This window comes from Asterias rubens, chromosome 7 (genome assembly GCF_902459465.1).
Source record: "Asterias rubens chromosome 7, eAstRub1.3, whole genome shotgun sequence".
NCBI lineage: Eukaryota > Metazoa > Echinodermata > Asteroidea > Forcipulatida > Asteriidae > Asterias > Asterias rubens.
Window position 1 is genome coordinate 3,799,372 of NC_047068.1, and position 16,357 is coordinate 3,815,728.

The following is a 16,357-nucleotide window of genomic DNA, read 5'->3' on the forward strand; positions in this document are numbered from 1 at the left end:
CTTCAGAATTGGTGATAATTTTGGTATTATTTTTATAACAACCGTCAGTGTTTAAATTTAGTCTGAAAGTGTACTGATTATAATGTGAAGTTCATCTAGAACCATTTTTCTGTGAAATATTTCCTTCTAAAATGAAGTCATTTAAGAAAAACTATATTTGAAAACTGTTGACAAAAACCCGCAACAGCTGATTTGAGGTGTTACAACCCAAATTAATGGCTGGAAATTGTGCATTGTTGAACATTTTATACCGCCTCATACGAAGGATGAAGCCGAAATGTTACATGTTTTATGGTTGATCACATAAAACATTTTTGTTAATTTAATATTGATATCCAACAGCAGATATCCGCCACTATCAATAAAACTATGACTAAATATAAATATACATAAAGTTGAAAAGTTCAGTTATACACATGAACACCGGTCATCTAATTTATCACCTCTTGTTAACCTTCGAACGCTAAGTGACCTCTGCCGATTCATACACACGATACTGATTGAATGGTTGGTTTAGTGGATTGTTATTTTCGTTGAAATTATCAATATTGTTCATCTCCTGTTTGTTTAAACGTCCACTTTAAACGTGAAGTGTTTTTTTTCTTCTTCTCACACTCCTTGGACAACTGCTTAAAGGAGTGCGGAGGACAGTTCTACCCACACTTCTTATAAAATGCTCAGTATAAAACTCCCAATCGTTATCACTACAGAGAACATATCAATATCTCCCGAACTTGGGAAGATGTTATGAGTAGGTATCTGCACATTCAAACCGGGGACCAGTGGGGTCCACGGTTCGGGAAAGGTCAACAGTTCGAAAAACGTGTACAAAGCTAACGCAAAAAAGTAGTATCAAGTATAAACAACAGAGGGAATTGCAGGTGTAACAGGAAGCTTGTAATGGTTGCCATCGGGATAAAATACAGCACTACTATGATGCCAATTTATAAGGACCCGCCTATTGGAATGTAACCACATATGGATTATTTAAATAAACTTTTACAACATTATATGCTAACTCGGTCCTGACACAACCGCAGGCACAAAATGCACAATAACTAGCATGACAAAATATGTGTTCGTATAATGAAACAATAGCAGGCATGGAATTTCACCTTTGAAAGGTCAAGGTCATGTTCATTTTACGTAGGGCACTTCCCTTAGAAAATCTTTAAGTCAATGGGGAAACTTTTGAAGGGGCACCAATGCCAAGACCGGGGACAACGGAGGTACATCCGGTGTCCTACGTGTAATTCAAGGCCTGACGTAGAATTGTTACAAAATGTTGCCATTTCACAAATAACCGCCCCCCCCCCCCCAAAAAAAAAAAAAAAAAAAAAAAAAAAATGCAACGAAGTTATCAAATAATGTGATTCTGTTATAGAGTAATTATAGCGTATTGTCGTAGTTAAGATCAATTTGAATATTTATGTAGGATTATCAAAACGATCCATGGATTTTCATGATCAACAGATAAGTTTATTCGGGGGGGGGGGGGTTGTCAAATAGTTATAAAATGCTTGACTAATTAACTGCATCTGTATTACAGGTAATGACAACGTGCAATTCCAGAATGACCATGAACCACCATGGGTTTTCCATGCTTAATGGCTAGACTTTAAAGGAACATTACAGAATTGGTTTTGCTAACAAAACAGTTGCTGGCGGTGTAAGCACTTTATGTAATCCACCATCTACATAAACTGACAATGCTGTAGAAGTTTGAGATAGATCGGCAATTTGGTCACGAGAAAATAGTGAAACACCGACTAGTCACTGTTGCATATGACATCGACTAAAAAAACCAAGAATAAAACCCTCACTGAGCAATAAACTCCAAACGGGAAATTAGTTTTATTTAATTCTCATCAATTAATGACATTTGAAAAGATGTTTTCTACTATCATCATCATTACACTGTGCTGTGCAACTTTTATGTAAATCTTTGATCTTAGCCAATTTTATTTTTTACCAACTCTGCAATGTTCCTTTAAGGTTTAACTTTAATTAAATGTTATTAAAGATAATCGACTCTATTTGGTTTGAAGGGGGAAAGCCGTCAGCTCAGATCAGTCAACAAAGCCCAGTGGGATGTGTCCTTCCATGTGAACTGTTTATCTATCATCTTCGTTTTTAATGAAATTAGTTTAAATGTTAATTCTAGCATTGTTTCTTGGGTATTAATTTACTTATACTTTGGTCTTGTGTCTACTTGAGACTACCCTAAGAAAACTCATGGAATAGGAACAACTAAACCGTTCGTTCTCAGGTTTCAATCTACCGAACTAAGTAGAGGATGCTTTGTAAGTAGAGTATGAATGTTTGTTGCAAACTACGGTACAGACTATACCAGTGCTGTAGAAAAAATGACACAACCAAGCACAGAAAAAGACATTTAGTCTAGATTTAAAGTAAGGTATCGTCCAAAACATCCAATTATCCGCAGAAGTGTCAGGGAAAGCAACGTCTATTATAGTATAGGGAGGCATTCAACGAGGAACTAAACCCCTCCCTAGCGGATTGGTATCGAACCCCGACAAATTAAATTACGTGAATGCTCATGAAGCTGTTCAATAGCACTGGCTTTGCTTAGAGCTCTATTGACTATGGACAAAGATTTATGTATCATGTTTTCTCACTCAAGATTCTTAAGGAACTCAGATTAAGGCTCGTTGGTGTTTCATTACTTCAGCTGGGATCCCATTTAAAGGCAGTGGACACCATTGGTAATTACTCAAAATAATTATTAGCATAAAACCTTTGGTATCAAGTAATGGGGGAGAGGTTAACAGTATAAAACGGTGTGAGAAACGGCTCCCTCTGAAGTGACGTAGTTTTCGAGAAAGAAGTAATTTTATTTCGGGACCTCAAATTTAGAATTTGAGGTTGCGAAATCAAGCATCTGAAACCACACAACTTTGTGTGACAAGGGTGTTTTTTCATTCATAGTTATCTCGCAACTCCGACGACCAATCGAGCTCAAATTTCCACAGGTTTGTATGTTGAGATACACCAAGTGAGAAGACTGGTCTTAGACAATTACCAAAGGTGTCCAGTGTCTTTAACGCTCTGAAAGATAATCCTCGGCATTATTGAACCTTCAACATGTTCAAACTACTTCAATGCTTAAAGGCACTGGGCACTATTGGTAATTACTCAAAATAATTGTTAGCATTAAAAACTTATTTGATAATTAGCAACTAGTTGAGGACTTTTATTGTGCATTTGAAATCACACTAAATGCAACAAGGGTGTTTTTCTTTCATTATTCTCTTGCGAATTCGATAACCAATTGAACCCAAATTGTCACATGCAAGTTTTTGTATGCAAAAAAATTTGCATCGGGGATAATATTAATTTTTTTTTTTTACAGTTTTTGTCCCACGGGCAAAATCCTCTGGGAATCCAACCAAAGAGGGAAGAATATTCGTGTCTGCTGCCACTGGCTTAATTGCATACGAGTTATTGAACAAAAGGACAAATACTATAAATTATGGGTTTTTTTCAAGAGTAGACATGCTGAATATACAACTTCAGCAAACTAAAAACTCTTGAACCTTTTTCTTGGAATGAATGTCTACTCAAACGAATCCCAATGGTGTAATGCTTGATGCTCCACTCATGTTACTCGGAAACGCACAGCGGAATCAGTATTCGCCACAGGGCCTCAGCCAATGTTTCACATACAAAACATAATTTGATTAAAGTTTTGTAAGATTGGGTTGACTTTTTGGTGACTGAAACATGCCACTAGACAATTCGCAAAAGCGTCGTCTCCGTTCGAAACTTCTTTCATCAATCACTCATAAAATTAATACCCTATAGTCACGAGCAAAAAACAGACATGCAACTTTCTAATTGAAAAAAAGGAGAGGAAATGGCTGATCAAACTTATTTCTTGTACTGTGTTTTTCATTCAAAATGGCGGCTGAAGACGCCATTAAAAAGAATTGTACCTTACTTTTTTTTAAATCAGCACCCCAAAATTTACAAAGTTAGCTAATAAAATCCATTTTGGCGAGAAAATCCAGCTGGAATACACAGTGACCTGTACAATTTCTATGGCACTGTTTTTAAAAGAAAACTAGGAAATATTCGCTGATCAGCTGAAAAGTTGCACGCCTGAAATAATAGGGGGAAAAACATTTCAACGCAAACTGTATTTCAATTAAAAAGCCTACTGGCACCGGTAGTCCATTTACAGGCTCTTTTGAATGGTTTTTGTTAGCTGACGGTTGCAAACCAAGACAGACAATCAGACTAAAAACTGAGACAGTTGTCTTTAGACTGGATTATTGTGGCTCCAAAATGGAAATAATGCGAAGTGAGCCATTACACAACGGACGCTGTGGTAATTTCAGAGTTTTTGTAACTAACCTCCAATGTTGAACCATCAGCTAGAGATAAATCACTACATACCCATCGAGAGCAGTAATGGGATACAAAAGGGCACAACAATATTATGCAAAACAATATTGTAACAAATTATTCAATACTCTATCACCGATGTACGACAGTACAAAAACGAAAGCACCTTGCCCTTCCAGACACAATCGGGCCCGAAAAGGCGCTATATAATACGTGTTTGTATTATATCATCATTTCTGGGGACACTACTTTTTTTCAAGTAGCTCTTAAAAAAGAAACGCTGATTTCTATTCCTCGACCTTAAACAAATTATTTAATACTCTATCACCGATTTGCGATATAATGCGAAACTTAAGCACGTTGCCCTTCCAGACACAATCAGGTGTGATAAAGCGTTATAAGACGTGTTCTTATTGAGGGCAAATCATAATGATCATCATTTCTTGGGACACTTCTGTTTCAAGCAGCTCTATAAAATAATAATAAAAAACAACAACAAAAACAAACCAAAAGAAAACTGATTTGTGTTCCTAAATCTTGCAACAACTATTGAATACTCAATCACCGCTTTGCGACAATGCGAAAAATAGAAGGCATCTTGCCATTGTCATAGACACCATCGGGGATGATAAAGCGCTTATGTAAGATATGTTATTATATGATCATCATTTCTTGTGAAACTACTTTTTCGAACAGCTCTCAAAAATGACACACTGATTTCTGTTCCTCGAACTTGCAACAAATTATTCAGTACCCCATCAGCGATTTGCGACAATGCGAAAACACCTTGCCCTTTACGAGACGTGACCATCGGGTTTGGTAAATGCTTTACCAGACGTGTTGTTGTTTCGGGGACATCGTGATCATCATTTACTGGGGACACTACTTTTATCAAGTAGCTCTCAAAAAGAAAACACTGATACCTGTTCCTCGAACTTGCACAAAATTATTCAGTACTCTATAACCGATTTTAGACCATGCAAAAAATAAATCACCTTAGTTGTCATTCCAGATACAATGGGTGTGATAAAGCACTACACAAGACGTGTTATTCTTTGAGGGACATCATGATTATCACTTCTTGTGTTGAGAAATTACTGAGAAAATGTTAAGACACTACTTTTTTTCAAGCAGTGGTTTCTGTTACCCAATCTTGCAACAAAGTATTCAGTACGATCACCGATTTGCGACAATGCAGAAACGAAAGTGCCATGCCCGTCCAGACACAATCAGGTGTGATACGTGCTATTGTTTAGGGAACATCATGTTCATCATTTCCACTTGGGACAATGCATTTTCAAGCAGCTTTAAAAAGGGAGAAAAAATATAAAAACACTGATCTTGCAGCTGCTCATTTCAACACTTGACAGCCATGCCCTTGAGGGCTTCATGTATCTGTGTACACATGAAGATTCATGCTACGGCTGGAGATGTGTTCCCAAGAGAAATATGTTGAGTGGAATATATCATGTAGGTATTTTGTTTTCACTTCGATGAGTAAGATAACAATTTGCACATTGCAAGGAAAAAACATTCCGAGCTTAGTGCATCAAGAGTATTGGACAAAGTGAATCTCCGGATCTGTAAGTAGTAAGGAAGAGTATTAAAGGCAGTGGACACTATTCGTAATTACTCAAAATAATTATTAGCATTAAACATTTCTTGATTACGATTAATGTGGAGAGGTTGATAGTATAAAACATTATGAGAAACAGCTCCCTCTGAAGTGACGCAGTTTCCTAGAAAGAAGTAATTTTCCACGAATTTGATTTCGAGACCTCAGATTTAGAATTTGAGGTCTTGAAATCAAGCATCTGAAAACACACAACTTCGTGAGACCATGGTGCGTGCGACAAGGGTGGGTTTTTTTTTCTTTCATTAATATCTCGCAACTTCGACGACCGATTAAGCTCAAATTTGCACAGGTTTGTTATTTGAGATACACCAACTGTGAAGACTAGTCTTTGACAATTACCAATAGTGTCCAGTGTCTTTAATGATACTCAGCAAGATGTGGCAGTAATATTACCTGTAGCTCGCTAATCAAGTCTTAAGGGAACATTGCTATGCTCTTTGCTGTGAAATCTTCCTCGAACATTTTTGGCAGCTCCTACATTAAAGCTACATTATAACCAGATTCCCTTTATCGCTCGGAAGCATTATTTTGTATTTACCGTAATGAATGTGCATGGCGTAAGCTTGTCTCGACAACTGTATAACCATAACACTGTCTGTGACAACTTTTCAGAGAACTCAACAAGAATATTTAGCACAGAAAAATCATACTTTATAGTCAATCTTTAGATGTTGACATTTCATAAAATATACCGTCCAGCTTCTATAATATGCATTGCCAAAACCAATGACTTACAGGTGATACACTGTTGTGGATTTTTAAAAATCATATTGCTATTTCTGCTCATATGTTTATCCCGCATTTTAATGTTTTTTGACTGTACCGCGCTTTGAAACAGTGTTAAAGCGCTTTAAAAAATACATTTAAGTTAAGTTAAGTAAAATAAAGCTCTAAACATCTTACAGTACCACTGGATGCTGGGTTGTATAAACACGCCGAAAATTACTTGACAAAAAAACAATTGGTTTTGAACTTGCGTCCTCCGGAATAAATTGCCGGCACTCGAGCTACCAACTGAGCTGTACAGACCTTACTCTTCAAGTATGTCGTCTTAACACTAAAACCGATGAATCTGTAAAAACGTCCATGATCAATTTAACACTTGACAAAAGTTCAGTAAAAGTATAACATTACATAAACACTATGTAACTGAATATTAACCGTGGAGTTGTGTAGGCCTATTTGAGTTTGACATTATAAGATTTTACATATATAACGTGTACTTTGTTTTACACAATCTTTTTTACCCACTTATTTGTTACCATTCATTTCGTGTGAAATATTATTATAATACTGAAGTATTCAATATGTACTTCATCTTCGGAATCCCAATGAATCCATAGGGAAAGTGAGATACATGTTGACCAAACCAATCGCAAAATAGCTCACCATTGATAACGTTTTGCCATTATCGCTCAATGTCCTCTCACTGCTGCACAACATGCTCCTCTTTAAAATCAGATCTCTTCAGATTGGTTTTCCCCCACTTATCAACTTGTCTATTCATTGTAAAAGACGTACACAAGGGGTCGAGAGACATCTTCTAGAATTTCCCCACAGGGTTGCCAAATAAAAACACAATTGTCTACTAATTTTGTAAAGGAGATAAAATCTTACACATGTCAGAATTGCAAAGTGTAATCAATAATTCAAATCATAAAGCAAGGCTATCGAGACAGAAATACTTCTCTAAAAGAAATAGCAAGACAATTCTAAAAATATCATTATTATAATAAATATCAAGACGGTTTGTGATGCCACAGTGTACATGAAAATAATATCTCTGAGTTGTTGTTTGTACTGAAAAGAAGTGGTGGTGTAACAACACGACGTTTCAACGAGTATGTTCTGTTGTCTTTAGGAGAAAGCAGACTGCTGTTTTTAAGTGCTGCATAGTGGAGTTGTCTTTAGGAGAAAGCAGACTGCTGACTGTTTTTAAGTGCTGTATAGTGGAGTTGTCTTTAGGAGAAAGCAGACTGCTGTTTTTAAGTGCTGTATAGTGGAGTTGTCTTTAGGAGAAAGCAGACTGCTGTTTTTAAGTGCTGTATAGTGGAGTTGTCTTTAGGAGAAAGAAGACTGCTGACTGTTTTTAAGTGCTGTATAGTGGAGAAGAAGTTGTATGATGCCAACAGGCAGGAAAGCCGAATTGACATGAAGGGAGATTGGTGGGGAGTGTGGGATCACTGGATGGAGTCAGTTGACAACCACCATAGGGAGAGGGGGGATGGGGCCTAGGGTAGATGACCCGAGTCTAAGAGATGAGTGATATATGACTGTTCATTTAAAGATCCAAGCACTATGTATGTGTATTGAAATAATAATAATAATACCTTAAGTTACTGTAAAACAAAATACTTAAAACAAAATTTACAAAATAAACAAATCATCAATTGAATAAACAAACAAACAAATCAATAATTAACTAAACAAATTAAATAAACAGTAAATCAAAATGAATAAAATTAAAATAACGACAATAATAAACAAACAGTTAATACAAATAAATAAATAAAATCAAATAATTTATGTATATATTTTTATGAACTAATTCACTTTCACTTGAGAAATAAATGTATGTCTTTCAAAGCAATAAAAAAATTTTTTTTAAAACAAATTACTTAATAAATTAATTGTAAAAATCCATACCTTAGTTTAAAATATGTAAGTAAATCTTCCTTAAAAAAATTTATTGGTCATACAAATATTCAATCCATCATAAATTACTGTATAGCTACATCCGCTATTTCATTGGCTCAAACAAAGAATCAAAACTTGACTCCTCATCTGATTGGTCATCAAAGAAACTTGATGCCACATCCCTCTTACCTCTTTCCATTTTCCTCTCATTTGCATATTGTTGATATCTCTCCAGATGGTCGGAATCTTTGATGGTCCGCCTCTTGGGCTGCTTACACGCAGCAGCGTCATAACTTTCTGGAAACTTTTCACGCAGGAAGTCCCGAGATAGGATATCTGCCTGTTGAGACAAGTTTGTAGAATAAATTAGAATCACATTGTTTACAAAGGCAGGCAGCATTCATGGATTGGCCAATTAAAGGCACTGGACACTATTGGTAAGTAATCAAACTAATTGAAAGCATAAAAACTTACTTGGCAATGAGCAATGGAGAGCTGTTGATTTAAAAAACATTGTGAGAAACGCCTCCATCTGAAGAAACATAGATTTGAGATAATTTCTCATTCAAATATTAAAAGACTTCAGCTGAAGCCTTTTATTTTTCCGTCTAAAAGCACACAAAGTAATACAACAAGGGTGTTTTTCCGTTCATTCTTGCAAATTCTTGCAAAAATGTTCACTGTTATTGAATGCATATAATGGGAAACACCAAGAGAAAATACTGGGACCAATTTCATACAATACCAAATTGTATATATGTGACTTTGTAGTTTGGCAGGTAAACTTATTCTGGTAAGCATGATTTTAGTGTGCTTAGCTACTCGTTGTTCCCAAGCAGCTCAATGAAGTTGGGCCCTGGTCTTTGAAAATTACCAAATGTGTCCAGAGCCTTTAAGGGTATTGGTGGATCTCTGTAAATGTTAGGCATTTGATAATCACATGAGAGTTCACACTTGCTTAGAACTTAAAAATATTCTGGTAAGCATGATTTTATTGTGCTTAGCTACTCGTTGTGCCCAATCAGTTCTATGAAGTTGGGCCTTGGTCTTTGAAAATTACCAAATGTGTCCAGAGCCTTCAAGGGTATTGGTGGATCTCTGTAAATGTTAGGCATTTGATAGTCACATGAGAGTTCACACTTGCTTAGAAGTTAAAAATATCGATCTATCAAGGGGATGTATATCCAGATATCAATCAAGGCACTGCGCTCATTTGCAAGTTGTATTTCTTTAAATATTCGGCCAAGTCCCCTCCTTGACCAAACAGAGATTATCTTCAGAAGTGCAATGACGCACACGGCGGATGTATGGGATTTGCTATACTGAGATTGGAGAGAGATCTGCTTGAATGTCAGTCACTCTCATTGTGCAATCCCAAGATTACAAGCTTTATGGGAGTTAACTGTACTACCTCATATTTATGACATTTCTTTGGGAGTTGTAGTATACTTCCAGATTTGTGTCAAACTAGATTTTTATCGTGATGTATTCAATAATAAAAAGCCACATTGACTTCTCTAACTTTTATAAATCTGTTTCTGGGATTGTTCCAGCCCATTAATATTTGAACAAATTAAGTAGTACCATGAAGCAAGAGTGCCTTCGTGCACTGTCCCTATGACATGTCAAAGTTTGATTATTTATAGTCTCACATTTAGACCCCCAGCACAGTCTTTCTCAAAGGCTTATTTCTCATCCACTGAGACTCTACCGGGATTGAAACATGAGGCCATGAACATTCTTTTCCATTTATGAACCATCGGTCATTTTCACCTGTAAGCAGTTTACAAAAACAAAGTTTTATTCCCCCTAATAATGAACAAACTGAACATTTACAGGTTACTATTCTAAAAACTCTTTAGGAACGCCCACAGAAAGACTAGCCTTGGTCATGAAGTGACGTCACTGGTGGAATAAGGAATGCAACTTGTCTGAATTTCATTGCTTCAACTTGAAGGCACTCTCAGCAGAGCTGACAATATCTTGCATCAGGGATATTTTGTCCAACAACCAGGGAGATATTTAGAATATATTCAGAGTAAAAGGGACAAAAAGTCCCTAATCATGGAGAATTTCAATTTTGTTCATCAGAACATGGAAAGATTGGTTTATTTTCAGGGAACTTTCTGCAAAACAGGGAGAGCAAACAGCTTCGATACTGTTGTGGTGGCACAGGCATTTCTTAATTTCTCATTCCACAAAGGACCTCACCGTGTAAATCATGAGTCGGGCTCGCATGATTTCTTTCTTTAAAATGTCCATTTATTGTTCATTCAAGATTTGTTTTCAGATAATAATAATCACAATATGACTTGCTACTGGCTGCTACTATTTCATAAGGATGAGGCCATGACAATTTCACCAGTGTGGGATAATAATGGTCTTATCTTAACTTATCTTATGTGTGAATTGATGGATGTGGCTGTTGCTAAGGTGAAGGCCATGTTTCAACAAACGTTGACATGGTGATCAAGTCTTAGCTGTAGCCGCTTAAAGCTTGGCTCTTACCTGTCTTACGGGCTCAGCAACTCTATACCTACAGCATCGCCTGGCGAGTCGCACCGCCGTCACTAGAGATACTTTGTGGCCAACAGAGACGAAGATTGGGTTGCTGGACTTCTCGCTTCCCCGTAAGGCCTGGGAATTAGTACAGAGGCAAGATGCCAAATCTGGTAATTAGAATCGGAGGTGAATTCAATCAAGATAAAGTCTGCCACATCAGCGTGAGTTTTAGACTTGAGCCAGTATCGGGAACGATCTCTCTTTTTCCTGAAGTACATGTGGATCTGGCATCGCTCATTCAGGAATCTGACAGGGTAAATAACACCGGCTTAGGGCTTCTGATGAGCAAGCTGGATGAAATGGAATGGAAATTAGATTTAAAAACAACAGCCAAGAAAAGGTGGACAATTGTTTTTCCTCGTATTTCATAACAACTCAAACCATTAAGCGAAAAGCTGGTTTAATTTAAAACTGTTTATAATCACACAACAATTCTCCAAACCTTTTTAGGAGGCTTTGGCAATAATACAAGCTTTGAGTTATATACCAGTATGTTACATCGACATCAGTGGTGGAATAAATTTGCCTAAGAGCATAGAGTGATCTTTACATTTGCTCTATTATAAAAACAATTCCAGGAAAAAAAAACCTTCAAGAACAACAGCTTTATGAAATTTGACTTGAGTCATATCAAGAGCTGAGTATTGTCTTTGTGATGGCAAGTTAACTAATGACAAATCCTGATATTAGGAAAAAAATTACAAACCTCAGACCTGCTTATAATAATAATAATAGCCAGTTTTAATAAAGCACTTTTCACTACCAGAGGGCGTCCCAAAGTGCCTCACATTATTACCCCTGGTCACTGGGCCTTAAATCACCCCTTAAACCATCTCAGCTCCCTGGTGAATGCAGCCTGTGCCACATTAATATGCGCTACTAGGCTAAATCAATCACAAGAACCATCTCTGCCCTCACAGGTACCCATTTACCCCTGGGTGGAGAGAAGCAATTATAGTTAAGTGTCTTGCTCGGGGACACAAGTGTCATGACCGGGATTCGAACCCACACTCTGCTGAACAAAAGCACCAGAGCTTGAGTTCGGTGTTCTTATCCACTCGGACACGACAACCCTGCTTGAAATGTCATCAGTTGGTTGCAAGTCTTTTCAGGGAATGAGGATTGGATGGTTACATCTATAACCCTTGTGTAAACAAACTCAAACCAAACACCTTTACTTTAACCAGACCAAAGATTAATATCGATTCAAGCTTTCTGGTTTGAGGCAGTTGTCTATTGGCAAACACTCTATGAGTTTACTCATGATCTGTAGATGATAGATCACTCCTCAGTGCGCCACGCCCAATTTGCAGTCCGATTAAAAAAGATAGACAAATACATGCACAATATTTCCACTGGATAAGCCATTGTGAGGACACAATACAACGGACACTTTGTGGTTTGGGTAAATCTGTCTGTTTGTGTAGCATTTTGCTCTGCTATACAAGGGAAATCGTTCAACTTTACGTAACAGTTATACGAGTACCAGACTAATGTTGAATTGAAAAACAATTTTTAACGTAACATGAGAATGTGTGTAGGCTATGACTTCTCAATGACTAAGTTGTGATATATTTACAAAAGTTCACACTCGAAAATAATTTGAAGCTTTCAACAACAACGTGTAAATGTTTCGTTCATCGAGGGCAGTGCGGAACGGAAACTTCAGCGGGCACAATAGAATTGCGTTTGTGCTAGGGCCAAGCAAGGATATGAAGTGATTTTGCCGTCTTTAAAGATGGAATACATGATGACGCATGAGGTTTGTAGAGACGATAGCGGATCGAAACCCTGTGGAAAACGCATGGACAATGTAACAAACCGGAACCAGCAATGGTAAGGTTCGCCGATGCATGACCCAATAATCAACATCGTGGGCTAGTTTAGTCCGCTTGACCAGAATAAACTCACTGTGTGAACGCAAGCCAATTTTGGACTAAGTCATGTTTATCTTTTGGACACCCGCGGTGCTCGGATTAAGGACTAGTTTAACCCCACTCTGAACATACCCTAATACACCAATGCGATAAACACTGTATACTCTGTCCCTTAAACTATGTACTCAGTACTTCCCGAGTGTGCGGGACAACATCTAAACGGGTGTGAGTTGAACCCACGAGCGAAAAGGTCTTAGTCACTGCCAACCGTGCGTGCCCGGTGTTGAACGGTCAGTTTGCGAGATCCTAAAAGCACAGAGTACACATGCTTGTAAGTCAACCTTTGGTGCTAGAGTAAAGCCAACAATAACATTCTTTATCCCTGACTAAATTATATTATCTAAATGCAGCCTGTTATAAAAACATGACCTGTCTCGGAACAACCACTTCATGACTTCCACCATTCAAGATGTCTCCAGTAGTGAAAGGGAAAGTGGACATTTGAAGTGGTTTAATGCATGGCCAACTTTTTCTCTCGGCGCATATTTTTCTTACATGAGTTTGCAGTTCAGCTTTTGTGCTTGCAATCCAACTATAATGAAATCCACTGCGAAGATGTTTGGATGGTTTACCTGGGAAATTTTTAACCCCAACAATCACCCCAATGCTCGTTCACACCTGATGAAATTTTCCCAGGGAAACATTAACACTCAGCGGTTCGCTAAAACCCCTGCTTTGTCTCACCCTCTACACACTAAACGACTTTCCTTGGAAACTCCGGGGGCAAGTGGGTGATCTTTCTTTGCATAATTTATAAATTGATCTCTGGTACACGTCGTTAAATGTCTGTCGCCGTGACAGTGTTCCGACTCTATTCCGAATCTCCCCACAATTCCCGCGGTATTCTCGTGAGACTGCTGGTTCCGCGTAACTACTGCTCTCACGACTACGCTCCCATTTAACGAGGAGTAGAAGTCGGAAACCAGCAGTCCGCGCGAGAGCAGTGATCTCACGAGAGCACCGCCACAACTCGACTATCTCACCGCGGCAGATCATTAAAGACTTGTCCACAAGTCTAGGTACAGACAAACTTCAGATAATTAGAGATTTCTGCAGAATAGCTACACCTGCTGGGGAAAAGGGTTCAAGTGAGATTTTTCCCCATCAGGACAGTGCATTTAGTAAGTATTTTTTTTAAGCCTTGCACGGAACGGACAAACAGGAAGAAACTGTAGTATACTCTGCTTGTCTTAAACTCTGCTCGCCTTCAGAGTCACACTGTTCAAAACGTTGAGACCACACCGGCTCTTTTCAGAGCCAACACTCCCACTAAAGAGATTTACACATGATTGAACCAGAAAGTTCAATTTTTTTCATAGTTTCTTCCCATTGCATTTGGTATAAAATAACCATGGAGTGGTGTTACAAGTTAACATTCCCCAGGAATGGGAGACTTTGGGGCGCTAGGTGGCAGCAGACTTACCATGTAAATTGCCATTGTTAACGTAGTTCTGAACATGCCCATACTACTGTAAACAATGGATTTATCTGATAAGTCTGCTGCCACCTAGCGTTCCCAAAGTGACATTTCTTGGGGTTTTATTTCCTGGGCTCAGTAGTAAAAAGGGTGTTGTCACATATAGATACCCAAGAAAAAAGGTCAAAATAACACCAAAGTAATTGTGTTGCCAGAGTTTAGTGTCATTTTAACACCTTATAATGTAAATTGTGATTTTGTTTGTGTCTTTACCAGACATTACCCAAGGTGTCAATTTTAACACCTCAGATTTTTCAGTGTAAGCTGAGGTACCTACTAGCTAAATATAAGAATGTCATGGGAATTTACAAGGGTTAGAAAAGCTCAGGTGTGAACAATAGTTCAAGTGTGAACAAAATCCACAATTTGGTCTCGTGCGGAAGTTGCTTTGGGGTAATCTCCAGCAGAAAAGAAGAATACTGCGAGAGGAGAGTGAAAATTTAGAATATCAAGGAGAAAATTACCATTCCGAGGGTTCTTCCTGAGGTGGTAATCAATGGGAATGTGTCTCCGTCACATGAGAGTTCAGCAACCTGCAGAGTTTCAACCAAACAAAATAGAAAGACAAGCAACATCAAAATATGCAAAATAATTAAAGCCTCAAGCTTTTTTCTCTCAGAACTGACAAAATCCCCCCCACAGAAGTGTGGATGGGGTCTACGAACGAATACTTACCGGTAGAGTCGAATTACTAATTTGCATATTCCCTATGCCGCCAGGCAATATTGCTAAGACTTTACACACAATAGCGCCCTCCACCGTCCTACCCACAATGCCCCATGACATGCTTGCCACAAAGTCTTCCTCTTTTCTCTTACATTGTCTTAGCCACAGTTGGGTGAGGACGTAAATAATTCTGTGTCCAACAGTTTACCGTTTTTAAAATGAAATAAAAACACCTTACCTTTATTGCTGAGATTTAAAATAAAGACTGAGATTGAAGATAGTAGAGTTGTTGTTTAGTTGAAGTGTTTTAGATAAAGATCGTTATAAATGAGTAGTTCAATGGAACTTGGGGAGGGCTTTGACTATTGGAACTGGGGTTACGTCCATTCCCCCGGGACAGTCGGAGGGCTGCGCCGGTGACACTCCGTCGCTGGGCTCGCCCTTCAACCGGCCCCCGCAGCCTCAGTCGGCTGCGTCGGCTGGGGGACCCACTGACCAAGTCGTCCTCTTTTCTATGAGCCCTACAAAAATGTAAGCACCCAAGAACCGAGTATGTGGGGAAGGAGGGAGGGAAACTCTACCGGTAAGTATTCGTTCGTAGACCCCATCCACACTTCTGTGGGGAGGGGGAGTCTACTTCACTCTACCTACCAGTAGAGTCGAATTACTAATTTGCATAGACTCACACGGAGGAAAGGCGGTGGGTATACGCGGTGCTACTGCATGTCTTTAGGGGCGTAGGACCCAGGTGCGCTCCAAAGTTCAGAGAACGCCTCGCGGACCCTAGGCCCGATTAAGGTCCATGCCCGAATGAATGGAGGTTTCGTCTCCATGGGTGAACAGAACTTATTGTAATGTTAGCCCTCTATTATATGGGAAAATCACATACAAGCGTGATCCCTAACGAGGTGGAGCTTCTTCAGGCTTCACAGCTCGGCTGGCCGCCTGCAACACGGCTCAACCTGCTCTTCCATCCACCTGCAGACCGTCCTTCAGGTAGCAGTCGGAGAACATGTAAGGGTTCTTCCAGGAAGCCGCCCTTGTGATATCCTTCATTTTTTTTTAAAGAAAATC

General features: G+C 38.6%; 1 protein-coding gene across 1 annotated transcript; it reads right to left on the minus strand.

The window, feature by feature from the left end:
• Positions 1-8,652: 8,652 nt before the first annotated feature.
• LOC117293053 (endonuclease V-like) lies at positions 8,653-15,144 on the minus strand. Its single transcript, XM_033775267.1, has 3 exons — positions 15,082-15,144; positions 11,150-11,278; positions 8,653-8,981 (listed from the first exon to the last, which is right to left on the minus strand). Exons 1-3 carry the CDS (start codon positions 15,082-15,084, stop codon positions 8,745-8,747), a joined length of 369 nt encoding a protein of 122 aa, XP_033631158.1. The 5' UTR covers positions 15,085-15,144; the 3' UTR covers positions 8,653-8,744.
• Positions 15,145-16,357: the final 1,213 nt, after the last annotated feature.